This window comes from Mus caroli, unplaced genomic scaffold (genome assembly GCF_978045245.1).
Source record: "Mus caroli unplaced genomic scaffold, Mus_caroli_1 scaffold_8, whole genome shotgun sequence".
Classification (NCBI taxonomy): Eukaryota; Metazoa; Chordata; class Mammalia; order Rodentia; family Muridae; genus Mus; species Mus caroli.
Window position 1 is genome coordinate 3,922,748 of NW_028227263.1, and position 16,408 is coordinate 3,939,155.

The 16,408-nt window shown below is 52.6% G+C and overlaps 2 protein-coding genes across 3 annotated transcripts; both read left to right on the forward strand.

Annotated features, from left to right (window-relative positions):
- Positions 1 to 645: 645 nt before the first annotated feature.
- Positions 646 to 6,227, forward strand: Slc25a22 (solute carrier family 25 member 22). Its single transcript, XM_021167241.2, has 10 exons — positions 646 to 734; positions 1,696 to 1,856; positions 1,986 to 2,111; positions 2,375 to 2,430; positions 3,251 to 3,341; positions 3,865 to 3,983; positions 4,091 to 4,265; positions 4,348 to 4,502; positions 4,580 to 4,655; positions 4,728 to 6,227. Exons 2-10 carry the CDS (start codon positions 1,837 to 1,839, stop codon positions 4,879 to 4,881), a joined length of 972 nt encoding a protein of 323 aa, XP_021022900.1. The 5' UTR covers positions 646 to 734; positions 1,696 to 1,836; the 3' UTR covers positions 4,882 to 6,227.
- A 318-nt stretch (positions 6,228 to 6,545) lies between these two features.
- Positions 6,546 to 9,518, forward strand: Cend1 (cell cycle exit and neuronal differentiation 1). 2 transcript variants are annotated; one of them, XM_021169175.3, is made up of 2 exons: positions 6,546 to 6,698; positions 7,987 to 9,518. In XM_021169175.3, exon 2 carries the CDS (start codon positions 8,085 to 8,087, stop codon positions 8,532 to 8,534), a length of 450 nt encoding a protein of 149 aa, XP_021024834.1. In that variant the 5' UTR covers positions 6,546 to 6,698; positions 7,987 to 8,084; the 3' UTR covers positions 8,535 to 9,518. The 2 variants fall into 2 exon arrangements, with proteins under 2 accessions (XP_021024834.1, XP_021024832.1); XM_021169173.3 differs by having other exon boundaries at positions 6,546 to 6,656.
- Positions 9,519 to 16,408: the final 6,890 nt, after the last annotated feature.

Sequence of the window (16,408 nt, forward strand, 5' to 3'; positions counted from 1 at the left end):
GAAGTCAGACTACAGTTCAAAGGTCAGGCCTTCGCCACACACAAGGGCTAGGAGGGACAGGCACTCTTCCATTGAGACCCCTGGTATGCAGAGGTGAGAGGGCACCTGGAGTGCCGCCTCCATGCTCTCTGGTCCCAAAAGGTGAGCAGGACCTGCTGTGCTTAGCGGTGGTGGCCTTGGAGGGTCAAGCATTCCTTCCTTGTCCTTTCCAGAGGACAGGTCTACTTTCTTGTGCCCTAACCTGAAGTTCCCTGATAGGTACACCCAGACCTCACAGCACAGTGGTTGGTTGTTGACCCATTTCTCAAAAGCACATACTGATGGGTCCATACAGGGTATCCCATTCCCTGGGGCTCCAGGGCTGTAGACAGATCTGTGCTTATTCCAGATAGAAACCTACTGAGTGGCCCGGAGCTGGAGTCCCTATGGGTAGGCAACCTGGTTGGTTCTCAGGGCGAGTCTGTTCCTTCTTTAGAATCCAGGCTGGGTTCAGCCCCAGTACCCCAGAAGTTGTCTTATCCTTCTCTCCTTTTCCCATAGCTGCAGAGATTACCATTTAGCCCAAAATGAAAGAGAAAGTCCTCCCCCCAGGCCCGCCCCGCCCCGCCCCCTCCGCCAATCCCCGTAGGCTTTTGTCTCCTCCCCCTGGCCAGCCTCTTTATCTCCTCGGTGAGCATAGTTGTTGAGCGGCGGTGGTGTTGGAGCAGTTGTCCGCACTCTGGGGTGCACTCAGGGTGAGCGGGACCCCGTGGACTGTGGGGGAAGAGGCGGGTAGTAGATCCAGAGTCACAACTCGTCTGGGAGCTTCTTAGCGTGAGGCAGCCATGTGATCCCCATGTGGCAGCACCATACACATAGCCTGTGTGTGACAGCTGACCTCTGAGGGCTCGGAAGAGACACAGGGAAGGACCAGGACTGGTTCTTATGATTGTGTCCCTCATGCCTCCCCCCTCCCCCAAGGCAGGCTCTTGTTGCCCCCTTCTCCCTCTCTAAAGTTATGGAGTATACCAGCCCCAGATGCTTCAGGAGGCCAACATCCCTGTGCCTCCCTCTTACACCATTTATTCTTGTCCTCTCTTCCCCAAGTCCTCATCCCTAGGCTCCTGTGTCTTTTGGGAGTGAAACACATCCCTTGGGAAGCTGACAGGAAGATGGGCAACCAGCTCGGTGTGGGTGGGAATCTTGCTTCTCTAAGGGAAGGGGCTCCGTGGCCCAGTGAGCTGTTAGGGAACTGGGTCTGCTCCGCCCAGGAGCTCCACAAAGGAGAAACCACTACCAACCATCCCACTGAAAACGGCAGATGCTAGCTAGCTGCCTCTGCCCAAGGATGGGAACTGGTGATCACAGCTAACGTCCAGGGTCCAAGTACCACTGCATTAAAAGGCATCTGGCCCTTTAAAAGCTGGAGCTTGCCTTCTGTGCGTGAGCATCTGCGTGTGAGCGTGAGTTCCTGGCTGCCTGGGAGGACGCCACGGGGAGGGCATTGAAGTGAATCCAGGTGGCCCCAGGGATGGGTGGCCTCCCTTTCTTCCCCCACCCACCCCCCAGTGTGTCCTCTGGGTACCTTGAAGGCTGCAGCCTGAGGTCTAGGGAGTGGGGGGGGGCTTCACGCCCTTGTGAGATGGTGGGCAGGGAGAGGGGCTTCTTTCTCTGATAGGCCCCTTTTACCACTCATTCTGTCCTTCTTTCTTTCAGGTGGCAGAAGTCTTGAGATTGCTTTGAAGGTGAGGACATCCCCTCCCCCACCGCCAGCCACCTACATCTTCCTCATCAGCCCCTCCCCATCAGTGCCTCCACCAACATCACCCGGCCTGACTCCTGCTTCACTTGGTGTAAATGGCTGATAAGCAGATCAGGTCAGAGGGACCCCAATCCCTGGGCTTTTGGTCTTGGCTTTTGGTCACCCCCCTCTCCAGCATGACCTCCCTATCCCCGTGTCCTGTGGGTGAGGATGTTAATCCTGACACTTGACCCTGCACACACAGCCTGCCGGCCAAGCTCATCAATGGTGGCATCGCTGGGCTAATCGGGGTCACCTGCGTGTTCCCCATCGACCTGGCTAAGACACGGCTGCAGAACCAGCAGAATGGCCAGCGCATGTATGCCAGCATGTGAGTGAGAGCTGCCTAGGAGGGGTGAGGGTGCAGCTGCCACCTTTGATCTCTGCTCCTGCACCCCTAAGTTTGATGAAGGGGGAACAACATGGGGCAGACCTGAGAAAGATTCCCCCACCCCACCCCGACCCTGACAGAGTCTTTGGCTTCTCTGTCAGCCTTGGAGGAGCATAGTGGGGAGGGTCAACACTGGCTGCCCTTGCCTGACTCGGGGCCAGGGTCCAGCTGGCCACCACTTATTGCCGTCCCCTTGACTACAGGTCTGACTGCCTCATCAAGACTATCCGCTCCGAGGGCTACTTCGGCATGTATAGGGGTGAGGCCTGGGAATGGGTGACAGATGGGTCTGGCTGGGAGCAGGGACAGGGATGCATGTCTGGGCTTGGTCTGTAAGTATAGACGTGTGATACTGGTAGCACCTGAGCACGGTGGGGGCACCTGCCATACCCTCGTGCTGGGGGGACTGGATGTCTGGGGGGACAGTTTTTCTGCAGGGTGGCAGGTCTCAACCCTCACCTGAAACACCTGCTGTCTTCTACTGGTACAGCAGGACAGAGGTTATTTCTTTTTCTCTATTGTAGTGGCTTAGGTCTCCTCCACTACTTTCTGTGACAGGCAGGACCACATCTGTGCCTAGAGACCAGGGGCATTAAACAAAGCAGCTTAGGAAACAATCCCTGAGGGTGGATTTGCCCAGATGCTGTGTAGCCCTGAGCCCTCAGCTCTGATCAGCCATCCACAGCCTTCTCTGAGCCCTGACCCATACTGTGGTCCTGCCAGTGGGAGCACCTGTCCCCAGGAGGGAGGCCCCCCCATAGTCTTTGGAGGCTTGCTCCTCATTGCCTCTCAGGAGAGGCCTGTTCTGCCAAAGCCAGAGACAGATGGAAGTGGAATGCTGGGGAGGGAGGACACAGCGCCACCCCATCCCGCCTGGTTCCTGCCTGCCTGGCACAAAACAAGCCCATATGTGGGTGAGAGGGCAGGAGGCTGCAGCCAAGGAGTGCCAGGCAGGGCTTTGCCAGTGTGGAGCAAAGTGCTCTCCCAAAGCCTCCCTAACCCAAGCTACCTAGCGAGTCTGTCCCCACCCGACCTACCTGTGTCCCCCAAGCCTTAGCTGACCCTCAGATGCCTCACAGGAGCAGCAGTAAACCTGACCCTGGTCACCCCGGAGAAGGCTATCAAGTTGGCAGCTAATGACTTCTTCAGACACCAGCTCTCTAAGGATGGGTGAGAGGCTCGGCCACGCTGGCTGCTGGGGCCCAGGTCCTAATTAAGGGTGTGTTGCTAATGCCACCCATCACCCCCCAGAAATCCCCTAGACTGCAAACAGACCCCAGAGGCTCTTCTACCTCGGTCCCTTTGTGCACCATCTCTGACCTTGTGGGGGCGGGCGCTTGCCTGCTGCCCACGTGAGGAGGTGCAAGGCAGCTGCTGAGTCAGCGGCTGTTGGCCCCTAGCCACCATCTGCCGCCAGAATTTGGGGGTATGAAGCAGTTACCCCATGACTGGAGTGTGGGGCTGCAAGGTTGGCCCCTTCTCTTCCCCATTTCTCTTTATGAGCCCTTGCGTGTGAGACCATCTGTCCTTTGGGCTGGACGCCTGTTGCTGGCGAGTCTGGAGCCCAAGGTTGTGCCCCTGTGGGACCTCCACAGTTCCCATCCCCCTTTACACCAATGAATCAGACTGTCCCTGCCCCATGTAGGGAGTTGTTTCTCATCACCTCAATCATAGTCCTGCCCCCGCTTTATAGACAGAAGCTGACCTTGCCTAAGGAGATGCTGGCAGGCTGCGGGGCCGGCACCTGCCAGGTGATTGTGACCACCCCCATGGAGATGCTGAAGATCCAGTTGCAAGATGCAGGCCGCATTGGTAAGGTGCAGGGAGGGGACAGAGCCTGGGTGGGGACAACAGCTAGACCCTGTCCCCTGCCCCTTCCCCAAGCCAGGAGGAAGAGACCAGAGATCCTTTCTCACCAGCTGCTCAGAGGAAGATTCTGGCTGCCCAGGCTCAGCTCTCAGCCCAGGGAGGTGCCCAGCCCTCGGTAGAGGCTCCAGCCCCTCCTCGGCCGACGGCCACCCAGCTGACCCGTGACTTGCTGCGGAATCACGGCATTGCTGGCCTCTACAAGGGACTGGGGGCCACGCTACTCAGGTGGAGAGACGGGCGTATGGGGGGAGGAGGTCTGCCTGCTGGTTCCTCCCCTCCCACCAGCATCACTCCTCCCTCCCCACAGGGATGTTCCCTTCTCCATTGTCTACTTCCCCCTGTTTGCCAACCTGAATCAGCTGGGCCGCCCATCCTCTGAAGAGAAGTCGCCTTTCTATGTGTCCTTCCTAGCAGGCTGCGTGGCTGGGAGTGCAGCTGCTGTGGCCGTCAACCCTTGTGATGGTCAGTACTTGGGTGTGGGCCCCACCGGTGGGGGGGTGGGGTAGGAGCCCCCACAGTGACTCATATGTCCCTTGTAGTGGTGAAGACTCGGCTCCAGTCCCTTGAGAGGGGTGTTAATGAGGACACTTACTCCGGGTTTCTGGACTGTGCAAGGTGGGACAGGGCTGGGACGGGGCTGGGATGGGGCTGGGCGGACACTGTTTCTGACCTTTTCCTCCCTTTCAGGAAGATCTGGAGACATGAAGGTCCCTCAGCCTTCCTGAAAGGCGCATACTGCCGTGCGCTGGTCATTGCCCCGCTGTTTGGCATCGCCCAGGTGGTCTACTTTCTGGGCATTGCTGAGTCCCTGCTGGGGCTGCTGCAAGAACCCCAGGCCTGAGCCCATGGCTGCTTCTCCCCAGCCTATGGGCAGGGGCCAGAACAGGGTGACCAGCACAAGCCTGAGGAGGAGCGGTCTCTCCCCCGTCCTCCTTGTTAGACGGGAAGGCAAGGGGAGGGAGCAGGGTCCACATGGGTGATGCACACATAAGCCCCTGTGTGGTCCTGAAGGGACAACAAATTGGGATCAAGGTCTTATTTATGTAGAAAATGCAGAAATCTGTACATTCCTCAAGCCAGTTCTGTCCCATCCTTGTACCTCAACCCAGTCCCGCCTGAACACCCCATGAGACAGAGCTGGTCTCTGGGCTGGGGCCCCCAGGCCTGGTCTGGGCAGGCAGACCCTACCCTGTAGTCCACTGGCTCTGGTCTCTGAGGCTCTCCTGGTCTACATAGGGGACCCACACACACCCAGAATTATTTATTGAATTTTTTGTGCCCATGTGGCTCTCCTGTCCTCCGTCCATCAGTCTTTGCCCCTGCTGCTCTTCCCACCTCATCCAGGACCCCACTCTGCCTCCCCAGCCGGCCTTACAGGAGGCCTGGAGGGTCTTAGCCTCATGTCAAGCTAGGATTCCTAGGCTGGGTGTGTCACCATAATCAGGTGTCATCCCGGGCACCCCACACATCCACTTCCCGCTGAGCCTTTGGACCCCCACCATGTGGGACCCAGGTTGCTTGAGGTCTTTGTGTGCCTGCGGTGGGCAGTTGCTCCCCCACCCCCAGCAGTCAGCTGGCCAGGCTGCTTAGCGATGGGGGCCCATAAGGGTACAGCTGCCTTTTCCCGTGGAGTCAGCCACCCTGTGCTTGTGTGCTGTTTGTGCCTCAGGACTCTTTTGCTGACCCCGTCCAATAATTTAGTTCTCCAGCCTGGTGACTCTTCTGATAGAGCCCTATTCCTGGACAGAGATTGCTTTTGGGAGGTGGAGGTGGGGAAGGGCAGGCATGAAGGCCAGTATAGAGTCTGGGCCTCCCAGCTCTCTGGGCCTCTGTCCATGTTTGGAAAGCCCCACCCTTCCAGCCCTGGATCCTCTGTTCTGAATCAAAGCAGTCCTTCCCTGCCCCGGCCATGTGATTGTGTTTGGTGATTGACTGAAGTGCTGGTGCTGTGTCCCTCAAGCCCAACCCCCTCCATGGAGGCCCCTTCCCAGTGACACTACCTGGGGCTCCAGTCTGGGCTGCCCCTAGTTCACCGTTGCTCCTGGGAGCCACCCCTCCTCTTACGTCTGTACCTTGAAAGCTGCTGCTGCTGCTTACAGAATTATATTTTTTTCTTTTGAAGAGTTTTAAGAAGTTGTAACTTTTTGTGTCTTGTCATGTAAAAAATAAATAAATATTCTAAATAGATGCTTGCTTTAAGAGTCTGTGCTTGGATGGGACGATGGGGAGAGAACAGACTGCGACACTAGCCAGGCTTTCTGTGCAGACCAGCACTACCCTGGTCTCCACCCTTGCAGACTCCGAACTCACAGTCTGGATTGGATACAGGATACAGTCAGGCAACCTTGCTCCGCCTTCCGGTTGAGTCTCCTTAGATGTGAGAAGTGAAGCTAGGCATTAGGCACATCCCACCTCACCCCTACCTCCGGGTTCCCAGGGTGTAGCAGGCGTGGCCCTGATTACGCAGCTGTCCCCGCCCCTTCTGGTCCTCCTGTCTTGCGCCCGGAGTGGTGCATTGTGGGAAACTCCTGAGCACTCCTCGGTATCCGCAGCCACCGCCCGCTGTCATCCCGTGAAGCGAATGCGCAGCGAGAAGCTGGAGGCCCCAAAGAAGACGTAAGGCGACAGGCCCTTCCGAGGGCGTGCCAGGACGGGGAGGTAGGGTGGAATTGGGGGCGCCGGGTCTTGTGGCCAGGCAGTAGTGCATTGGCCTTGAAGGTCACTGGGGTTGTGGCGTGAGGTCCTTACTCTCCTGGGCTCAGCAGCCCTGGGAAGGCAGAGGAGGCAATTGGAAGAATAGGATATAAGTGTAAGCAGAAAATAACCCAAGGCAATTAACTGCTCTGTGTAAACTTGATGCTCAATGGCTAAGGCCTTTCCAGAAATGTAGCGTGGAGGAGATTCCTGGGAGGTGGGTAGTACCTGGGTTTCTGCACTGGTTATCTACATCACGGTGTGACCTTCAGATGACCTTCAGTGTATCCGCTGTGCCTGGTGGGGGGCTTGGAGCTTGAGCTTCTCAAAGTGGCTCCCCCTTCCCGGCACACGGGCCATTTGTCCTCCCAGGGTGGGAGGCAGACAGGTGGCCCTGGGTCTTCCAGACAGAAGCCTCTGTGCAGCAGGGTGGCCAGGCCCCAGTCTCCCCAGCTAGGATGCAGAGACTCAAGGTGAGGTCTTTACTCTGCAGTAACCCCAGGCAATGCTGTCAGGGACTCTCTTTGCTCCTGTAGCACAGCCTTGATCCCAGCGAGGAACTCTTGCCCTTGAGTTGGATAAAGCTGTGGCCTGTACTGGGGAAAGGGCACTGGATCTAAGCTGGGTGGGGCAGGTGGCTGACCAGAAGAAGCACTGGCTAGCAAATTCCCTAATGGTTTCTCTGCCTCCATTTTATCACTTCCTAGTGACCTGTATCCACTCTCCCTCTGACAGAGTCTGAGAACCCAGACTGGGCTCCTTCCCTGTCCTTCCCTTCCTCTTAGATGCTCCTCAAACTGAGACCAAGGCACCACAGTGTCCCATTCTGTAAAACAGCTACAAGCTCCCAAGATAGCATGCAGCACTTAGCTCTGTCAGCGCTCACCATGACTCCTGACTGTCTCCTTTGAGCAAATACTCTCTCTTTCAGTTTGCAGGGTTAGATCATATTTCTACAACAGAGCCTCCCTACCCCCACTGTAGGATAGACACAGTGCGTGTGAAGCAAGATTATAGGTTAGGAAACTGAGGCCTCTGGTCTCAAGAGTTGATGGGGCTTCTCCAAGAATTATCATTAGCAGATAGAGGCCAGGCCTTGGGAAAGGAGGGATTGGGTCCACAGGATGTTCCTTAGTTGGAGCTCCTAGAGAATTCAGGGAATTGGGAGTGTTATCTCTATGGGGCAGAGGAAGATAAGCTATACAGAAGGTATGCTGTCCCTTATCACCATCTCACTTGTGTCTCCCTCCAGACCCATATAATGCCCAGAGGTGAGCTGTCCTGAGCCACTGTGGTCTAGCCACCTGCCAGTCACACAAGCCCCAAACCAGCTGCCAGCAAAAAACAGTCATGGAATCCCGAGGAAAGTCAGCCAGCAGCCCCAAGCCAGATACCAAGGTGCCTCAGGCCACAGCTGAGGCCAAGGCCACTCCAGCTGCGGATGGGAAAGCTCCCTTGACCAAGCCTGTGAAGAAGGACGCCCAAGCAGAGAAGCAGGAGCCAGCAGCAGCCCCTGGGCCAGCCGCTACGAAGAAGACACCAGCCAAGGCAGATCCTGTACTTCTCAACAACCACAGCAACCTGAAGCCAGCTCCCACAGTGCCGGCAGCCCCCAGCAGTCCTGATGCAACCTCAGAGCCCAAGGGTCCTGGGGATGGGGCAGAGGAGGACGAGTCCAACACTGGAGGCCGAGGTCCCTGGCCTTGTGAGAACTTGACCCCTTTGCTCGTAGCTGGGGGTGTGGCCGTGGCCACCATAGCCCTAATTCTTGGTGTGGCCTTTCTAGCCCGGAAAAAATGATACCTGGTGTCCAGGTCGGGGCACAGAGCCACTTTCTGTACAGACCTGAATATATAGTGCATGCAAGGTCCTAGATATTTATCTATACATATACACCTAACAACACACACACACACACTCACACGTACATGTATGCTACATACATCCGTGCAGCAGGAAAGAAATAGACAGTGAGCCCACCTCCACTCACCGCAGCACTCCCTCTCCCAAGTTCTGGGGCAGGAGCCCAGCTCTGCAGTTTGCAGGAAGCACTAGCGTGGGGCAAAGGGGAGAGATGCTGGGTGTGGCCTCTGAAAGATAAGTGATGGAGTGTGCTAGCCCTGTGGAGACATTAAAGGGCTTCGCTGATCTTACTCCTCTCACTTGTCTTTTGAGCAGCCAGGAGCAGTCTGTCTGGGCCTGATGCCTGGGGACTGACCTAAGGGTGGGATCCAAATCTGCAGAGCTACCTCTACCCACTGTCCCTGTCCTGGTTGGATGGAAAAGGCAAAGTTAACAGCTGAGTTTGGGATGGGGTTCCCACCTCTTCCCTCTGTCAGTGTATGCCCCAGGAGAGCTCCGGAGGCTAGGACCACCTTACTTCCTGCCCAGAGCAGCCAATTGTTCCGGGGAGGGGGTGGTGCTGAAAGCCTGGCAGGGAGGCAGGAAGCACGAAGGAGCCACACTACAGTTCTGCCTGCCCAGTATTCCCCAATACTGTCCTTCCTGCCTGCACCCAACACCCCCCCCCTTGAGTTTAACAGCGTATAAATGCAATAACACAGGTAGAGTAGAACTGCCCGGTGAGTGGCAATCGCTCACTGCCTGCAGGAAGACCTGCTGTGCAGCCCCTCTTTAGTGCATCTGGCCCCAGCTTGCCCCTTGGTGTGGTGACAGTGGGCAGCTTTCCGGAAAACCGCAGTGGGCTCTAAGGAAACATTGCCTTCACCTGGCCAGTGGCGGCGGGGACCTTGGGCCAGAGTGGAGACTGAGTTTGAAATAAACCGTTACAATATAAAGGCTGGGCTGCTGTCCTCACCTGCATGGACCTGGGAGCAGTAAAGGCTTCCTGCTTGGGTACGCGTGGGCACAGAGTGATCATGTAGGCTTTCCAGGGAACAGGGAGGAAGTCTGGGGTTCTTCTTCATGCCCTGATCATTATGGGCTATAGGTGCCTTCAGCTCCAACCAGACCCATCCCCATCCCAGGTGCTCCCTCCCTGGCCTCTGTGGGAGCCTGAACCCAGATGAACATTTAGGAGCTTCACAATGATAATTGTGTCTGTTCCCTACCCACCCAAGGCCTGGGCTGCCACTCACAGTGCACTGGGACAGAAGGCTTTGTTCCTCAGAACCTGTGCCAGCAAGGAGGGCCCCTCGACCCATGAAATGCAGGAGAAGCTAAGGGTGGGTTCCTCTTCTAGTCCCCTGGCTTCCACAGCTCCCTGAGCCCATTCTGCCCTGGTGTGTTCAGCACATGGGAACTGTGACTGAGGCTGCAAAGAACAAGGCTCATTTGGGGTTATATCATCCTGGGCCCCTCCTTTATACCCTAGGAGCCGCTGAGGCTTGCAGGCAAGCTCCTTGACCTGCACCTCCCCAGGCGTTCTTTGAGCTGGTGGCTTTTTCTTTCCAATCTCTTGGTAACCACCCTGCTCAGAGTAGTAGCTTTGCCTGCAATAACACACCCCATCCAATTCTGGACAACTCCAACAGGGTGAAGGCGTCTGAAATGAACACTTAGCCTTGTTCAGACCACTCTTCCTGGCCTCCCTTCGACCACTGTCGGTACAGACTGCCTCTTTCAAGTCCAGGCTGGTGCCTGCCTGATTCAGGGATTCCTGAAGAGGGCTCTGGACATGCGGGACACACAGCCACCTCCAATTCATCTGTTCTGCGGGTGCAGAGGCTGCCCTACCTGTTGGACACTCTCATCCATCCATCCTCTGCCTTGCACTTAAAACACATAAGCGAAGCCAGGCGTGGTGGTGCACGCCTTTAATCCCAGCACTCGGGAGGCAGAGGCAGGCAGATTTCTGAGTTCGAGGCCAGCGTGGTCTACAAAGTGAGTTCCAGGACAGCCAGGGCTATAAGAAACCCTGTCTCGAAAAAAAACAAAAAACCAACCAACCAAACAAACAAAAAAACCCAAGCAAACAAACAACCACATAAGCGGGAAGGGGGGGAGGGGGAGGGGGGGAAAACACACATAAGCACCTTAGGCATTGTATTGCACTGGGAGGCTGCAGAGGCAGCTGTGTCTGCCGTGGTGAATCACTGAGAGCTGACATTTTTAAGTGATATTCTTCTCATGCTGTTACTCCTTATTCTCTATTGAAGCACTTTTAGGTTGTTTTTAAAATATTGGTGCCTGGGGTTAGATACTTGGCTCAACAGTTAAAAGCATTAACTGCTCTTCCGGGGAACCTGGATTTGATTCCCAGCACCTACATAGTGCCTAATAACCATTTGTAACTGCAGTTCCAAAGGATCTGATGCCTTTTTCTGGCCTCCCCAGGTAATGGGCACACACAAGCTACATCGTACGCATACAGGCAAAACACCCATTTGCATCAAAATTAAATCTCAGAAGAGAACATTGGCGCCTTTACACAGGGCAGAAAAGAAAACCTTGGAAAGCCTTGCTCTGGTTTAGACCTGGAAGGTTCTTTGTAGACACTGTTGCACTGCAGATCGGCGAGGGGGTGGGGGAGGGGCGGGGGTGGGGTCAGCTGCTATGCTACTGGAAGGTAGTGAGGACTTTAAGGGTAGAACTGGGTATGAGGACTCCGGATCATCCAGGGTGGGAGTTTGTTTGTTATTTGCCTATTATTGTTAATTTCTAAGCCAGATGTGGTGGTGCACGCCTTTAATCCCAGCACTTGGGAAATAGAAGCAGATTGGTCTTTGTGAGTTCAGGGCCAGCCTGATCTACATAGTGAGTTCCGGGATAGTCAGGGCAACACAAGAGACCCTGTCTCAAAACTGTAGTTACAAACTGTGTGTGCTGAACTGAGTTCTCTGCAAGAGCAACAAGTGTTTCTGGCCACTGAACCTGGCCTGTGTGCCTGTTTTCTTGTTTGGTTTTGCTGTTTTGTTTTTGTTTTTGTTTTTTGCTTGAGAGAGAGAGAGTGAGAGAGAGAGAGCGCTTAAGCACTGTTTAGTTTATCTACCTTGTCTTCTACTTTTACAGTTTTACGCCTATTTTCCAGCATGTATGTCTTTGTACTACCTGTATATCTGATGTCGAAAGGTCAGAAGAGGGTGAAGTCTCTTTTGGAACTAGAGTTACAGATGGTGTTGTAAGCTGCCCTATGTGTACTGGGAATCAAACCCAGGTCTTCTGGAAGAACAGCCAGTGCTCTTAACTGCTGAGGCGTCTCACCAGCCCTGACCTACTTTGTTTTTGTTTTGTTTTGAGGCAGGCTCTCTCACTGGTCTGGGACTATGTAGGCTAGGCTAGCTTATGGGCAACCCTTGGGAATTCCTGTTTCTCCCCAGTGCTGAGGTCACAGTTATGAGCCACCATGCCTGGCTATTTATGGGATTTCTGGGGATCCAACTCGGGTCATCTGACTGAACTATGTCCCACTTACTTTATTACTCATTTTGCATTGAAGCCTTTAGTGCTGCTGCTTATTGCAAATGATTTCTCAGTTGGTGCAGCAGAGGTTTGTCAAATGTCACACTGTCTGTCCCCTTGCATTCTGGAATCTTGGATAGGAGACCTTGCCATGCTATGTAGTGAAACTATCTCACCATGTTCTCACACTTAATCCTGTTGGGCAAGTAGGTTCCCTGAAGGTGTTTCTGTTCTATCAGAGCCAAGATGGCCTCAGCCTCAGGCAGCAGGCAGGCCTCTACCACCAACTTGTGACACCATCTCCTCTTGTCCTTAGCACAGCCTGTGCTAAGCTTGCATCTGCCACCTATGACTGTGAGACTCCTTCCTTCGATTTTCTTTCTTTTTTTTTTTTTTTTTTGGTTTTTCGAGACAGGGTTTCTCTGTATAGCTCTGGCTGTCCTGGAACTCACTTTGTAGACCAGGCTGGCCTCGAACTCAGAAATCCGCCTGCCTCTGCCTCCCGAGTGCTGGGATTAAAGGCGTGCGCCACCACGCCCAGCTATCTTCCTTCGCTTTTCCAGTCTCCTACTTGTGCTCACTCCAGAGCAACATTAGAACCAGGGGACAAGATAATCACATTTATAATCTCAGCCTTTAGGAGGCAGAGTTAGATGGAGGAGAGTTTGAGACAGCCTGGGCTCTAACATGAGACCAGCTTGGGACTAAAACAGAAAGGCTGGGGCTGGAGAGATGGCTCAGTTGTTAAGAGCACTGGCTGTTTTTTCAGAGGTCCTGAGTTCAATTCCCAGCAACCATATGATGGCTCACATCCATCTGTAATGTGATCTGATGCCTTCTTCTGGCATGCAGATATACATGCAGATAGAGCACTCATATGCCTAAATTGAAAAAAAGAAAGAAAGAAACAGCTGGGGCAACTGGCCCAAGTCAGAAAGATCATACATGGGCTGGTGAGATGGCTCAGTGGGTAAGAGCACCCGACTGCTCTTCCGAAGGTCCAGAGGTCAAACCCCAGCAACCACATGGTGGCTCACAACCATCCGTAACGAGATCTGGCGCCCTCTTCTGGAGTGTCTGAAGACAGCTACAGTGTACTTACATATAATAAATAAATAAATCTTTAAAAAAGAATAAAAAAAAAAAAAAAAAAAAAGAAAGATCATACATGAGAGGACAGCCTGAACTATAAAGGAAAGCATAGTGAGGTCCCTGTGAAAATGAGGGTTGGGCTGTCACCTAGCAGTGGGACACTTGCCTACCTTGAGGAAGCGCCTGAGATGGCAGAGGTCCTAGATGAGGGGCTCTATGCTTCCCAGGACTTGTTTTTTTGTTTTTTTTTTTTTCCGTTTTTTTCCAGACAGGGTCTCTCTGTGTAGTCCTGGCTGTCCTGGAACTCACTCTGTAGACCAAGCTGGCCTCGAACTCAGAAATCCGCCTGCCTCTGCCTCCTGAGTGCTGGGATTAAAGGCATGCGCCACCACTGCCCTGCTTTCCAGGACCTTTAACTTAAGTAAAGGCGCATCCCAGAAAAGGAAACAAGCTTTACAATTATCAGCCGTGGAACAGCCGATTTAAATTATTTTTGTCACAACTTTCATAGTCTAAACAAATGCAGATATAGAAAATATTCAGTATATTAAAAACAAAAACAAAAAAACCAACCCATCGCCAGGCTGTGGTAGTACACACCTTTAATCCCAGCACTCAGGAGGCAGAGGCAAGCATATCTCTGTGAGTTTGAGACCAGCCTGTTCTACAAAGTGAGTTCCAGAACAGCTAGGGGTACAGAAAGATACCCTGTCTAGGGAAAAACAAATAAACCAAACCAAACCTGCTTGTGAATGCCAAATCATACACAGATCCACAGAACTGAAATGTTCTGATAAGATCATGTCACCTTCACAGAGGTGCCCTTGGGCTGGACACTGCTGGGGGGAGCCCTGCTTTGGAGGTGAACCCAGAGTGTAACCCTGGGGGCAACGGTTCAAAGCTCCCCCATAGGCCACGTCAGTCACTATAAAGCCTCCTCAGTTTGACTGTGATCACTCCTCAGCCTTCCCTGGAAGGACCTAACTCACTCCATTTTAGAACAGGCAGCCATGTTAGGCCTAAACTCCAATTTCTAGGACAGCCCAGGCTTCTTGGAAAACAAACAAACAAACAAACTGCAGGAAAAAGGCAGCCAATCAGCAACTACCCCAACATCTGGCCTGGGGCTTACAAGAGATAGGGAAAAAAATCCCTATAAGGTAAGCCTCTCTCCCTTGGGATACAAACCAATCAGAAGTATACAAATATCCAATACCATAAACTTAAACAATCTTGATTAAGGTGACCCAACCACACCTGGAAAACCTCTAATTGGCTTTATTTATTTATTTATTTATTTATTTTTTGAGACAGGGTTTCTCTGTGTAGCCCTGGCTGTCCTGGAACTCACTTTGTAGACCAGGCTGGCCTCGAACTCAGAAATCTGCCTGGCTCTGCTTCCCAAGTGCTGGGATTAAAGATGTGTGCCACCACCAACCACCCTGCTTAGCTGGCTTTAAAAATGGGCTGTGAGCTTCCCTCAGGGCTGCCATTTTGCTTGAATGGTTGACTCCTGCATGCTGGCTGTTTCTGCAGAACAAATACTCTTTGTCCTTGCATAATATTCAAGACTGGATTCATCTTTCAGTGATTCTCAGACCTTTACATCCTTAGATGTAGATGGGAAGGTGGAGTAGGGGACAGGGAGAAAGAACAACTTTGCTTAGCCCTGAAAACTCAAGATCCCGTAAAAAAGCCACATTGTTAAGAGAACTGTCTGGCAGGACAGTGGAGGCACGTGCCTTTAATCCCAGCACTTGGGAGGAAGAGGCAGGCAGATTTCTGAGTTCAAGGCCAGCCTGGTCTACAAAGTGAGTTCTAGGACAGCCAGGGCTACATAGAGAAACCCTGTCTCGAAAAACCAAAACAAACAAACAAACAAAAAACCCTGAACATTATTATGAAGTAACCAGTACCCCAGAGCTCTTGTCTCTAGCTGCATTTGTATCAAAAGATGGCCTAGTCGGCCATCACTGGAAAGAGAGGCCCATTGGACTTGCCAACTTTATATGCCCCAGTACAGGGGAATGCCAGGGCCAAGGGGTGGGGGTGGGTGGGGGACTGGGGGGGGGAGTGTATTGGGGACTTTTTGGATAGCATTGGAAATGTAATTGAGGAAATTACCTAATTAAAAAAACAAAAAACAAAAAACAAAAAACCCAAAAACATCAATGCATTAAAAAAAAAAAAAAAAAAAAAAAAGATTCTAGGGACTAGAGAGATGGCTCAGTGGTTAAGAGCACTGACTGCTCTTTAGAGGTCCTGAGTTCAATTCCTAGCAATCACATGGTAGCTCGCAACCATCTGTAATGGAATCTAATGCCCTCTTCTGGTGTGTCTGAAGACAGCTACAGTGCACTCATATACATAAAAAAATTTTTTTAAAAGATTTATTTATGGGGGCTGGTGAGATGTCTCAGTGGGTAAGAGCACCCGACTGCTCTTCCAAAGGTCCAGAGTTCAAATCCCAGCAACCACATGGAGGGTCACAACCATCCGTAAGGAGATCTGACTCCCTCTTCTGGAGTGTCTGAAGACAGCTACAGTGTACTTACATATAATAAATAAATAAATCTAAAAAAAAAGGATTTATTTATTATACATAGGTACACTGTAGCTCTCTTCAGACACATCAGAAGTAGGCATCTGATCTCATTACAGATGGTTTCAAGCCACCATGTGGTTGCTGGGAATTGAACTCAGGACCTCTGGAAGAGCAGCAGTCAGTGCTCTTGACCACTGAGCCACCATCTCCCTAGTCCCCATAAATAAATCTTAAAAAAATAAAAAAAATAAAAAAAAAAAAGATTCCACAAGGCACAAGGCTTACTGAACAAGCAGAACCTCATGATTAATGTGTAGAGTGGGAACATCCCAGACCCAGAGCCACATTATCTTGGGTTATCTTTAGCTCTCTTTGTAGTTACTCATTGTCCACGTCGGCCTGACCTGCCATCCTGCGATCGGGAAGAACCTTTGGACTGATTCAGGCTACCAACTGGAAAGCAAAGAATGTTATCAGACAACATCTGAAATCTGCAGCAGAGATTCCCCTGCTATCTACCTTCCTATCTGGTGTCCCTCCCATACCAACGTATCTATCTGGCAAACGCCTCCATTTATGACATTTTTGTCTTATGGCTATCGTTCATGTACCCATGCCTACACTGGAACGCATTCGAGGCAACCTGACTGGTGTTCCTGGTCCGTGGTTACTTACG

Bases quoted from the DNA above. Each gene is read 5' to 3' on its own strand.
- Cend1 (XM_021169175.3), top strand. From the start codon at position 8,085: ATGGAATCCCGAGGAAAGTCAGCCAGCAGCCCCAAGCCAGATACCAAG.
- Slc25a22 (XM_021167241.2), top strand. From the start codon at position 1,837: ATGGCTGATAAGCAGATCAG. The intron at 3,984-4,090 runs GTAAGGTGCAGG...CTTTCTCACCAG, and splicing joins GCAAGATGCAGGCCGCATTG to CTGCTCAGAGGAAGATTCTG. The intron at 4,656-4,727 runs GTGGGACAGGGC...CCTCCCTTTCAG, and splicing joins GGGTTTCTGGACTGTGCAAG to GAAGATCTGGAGACATGAAG.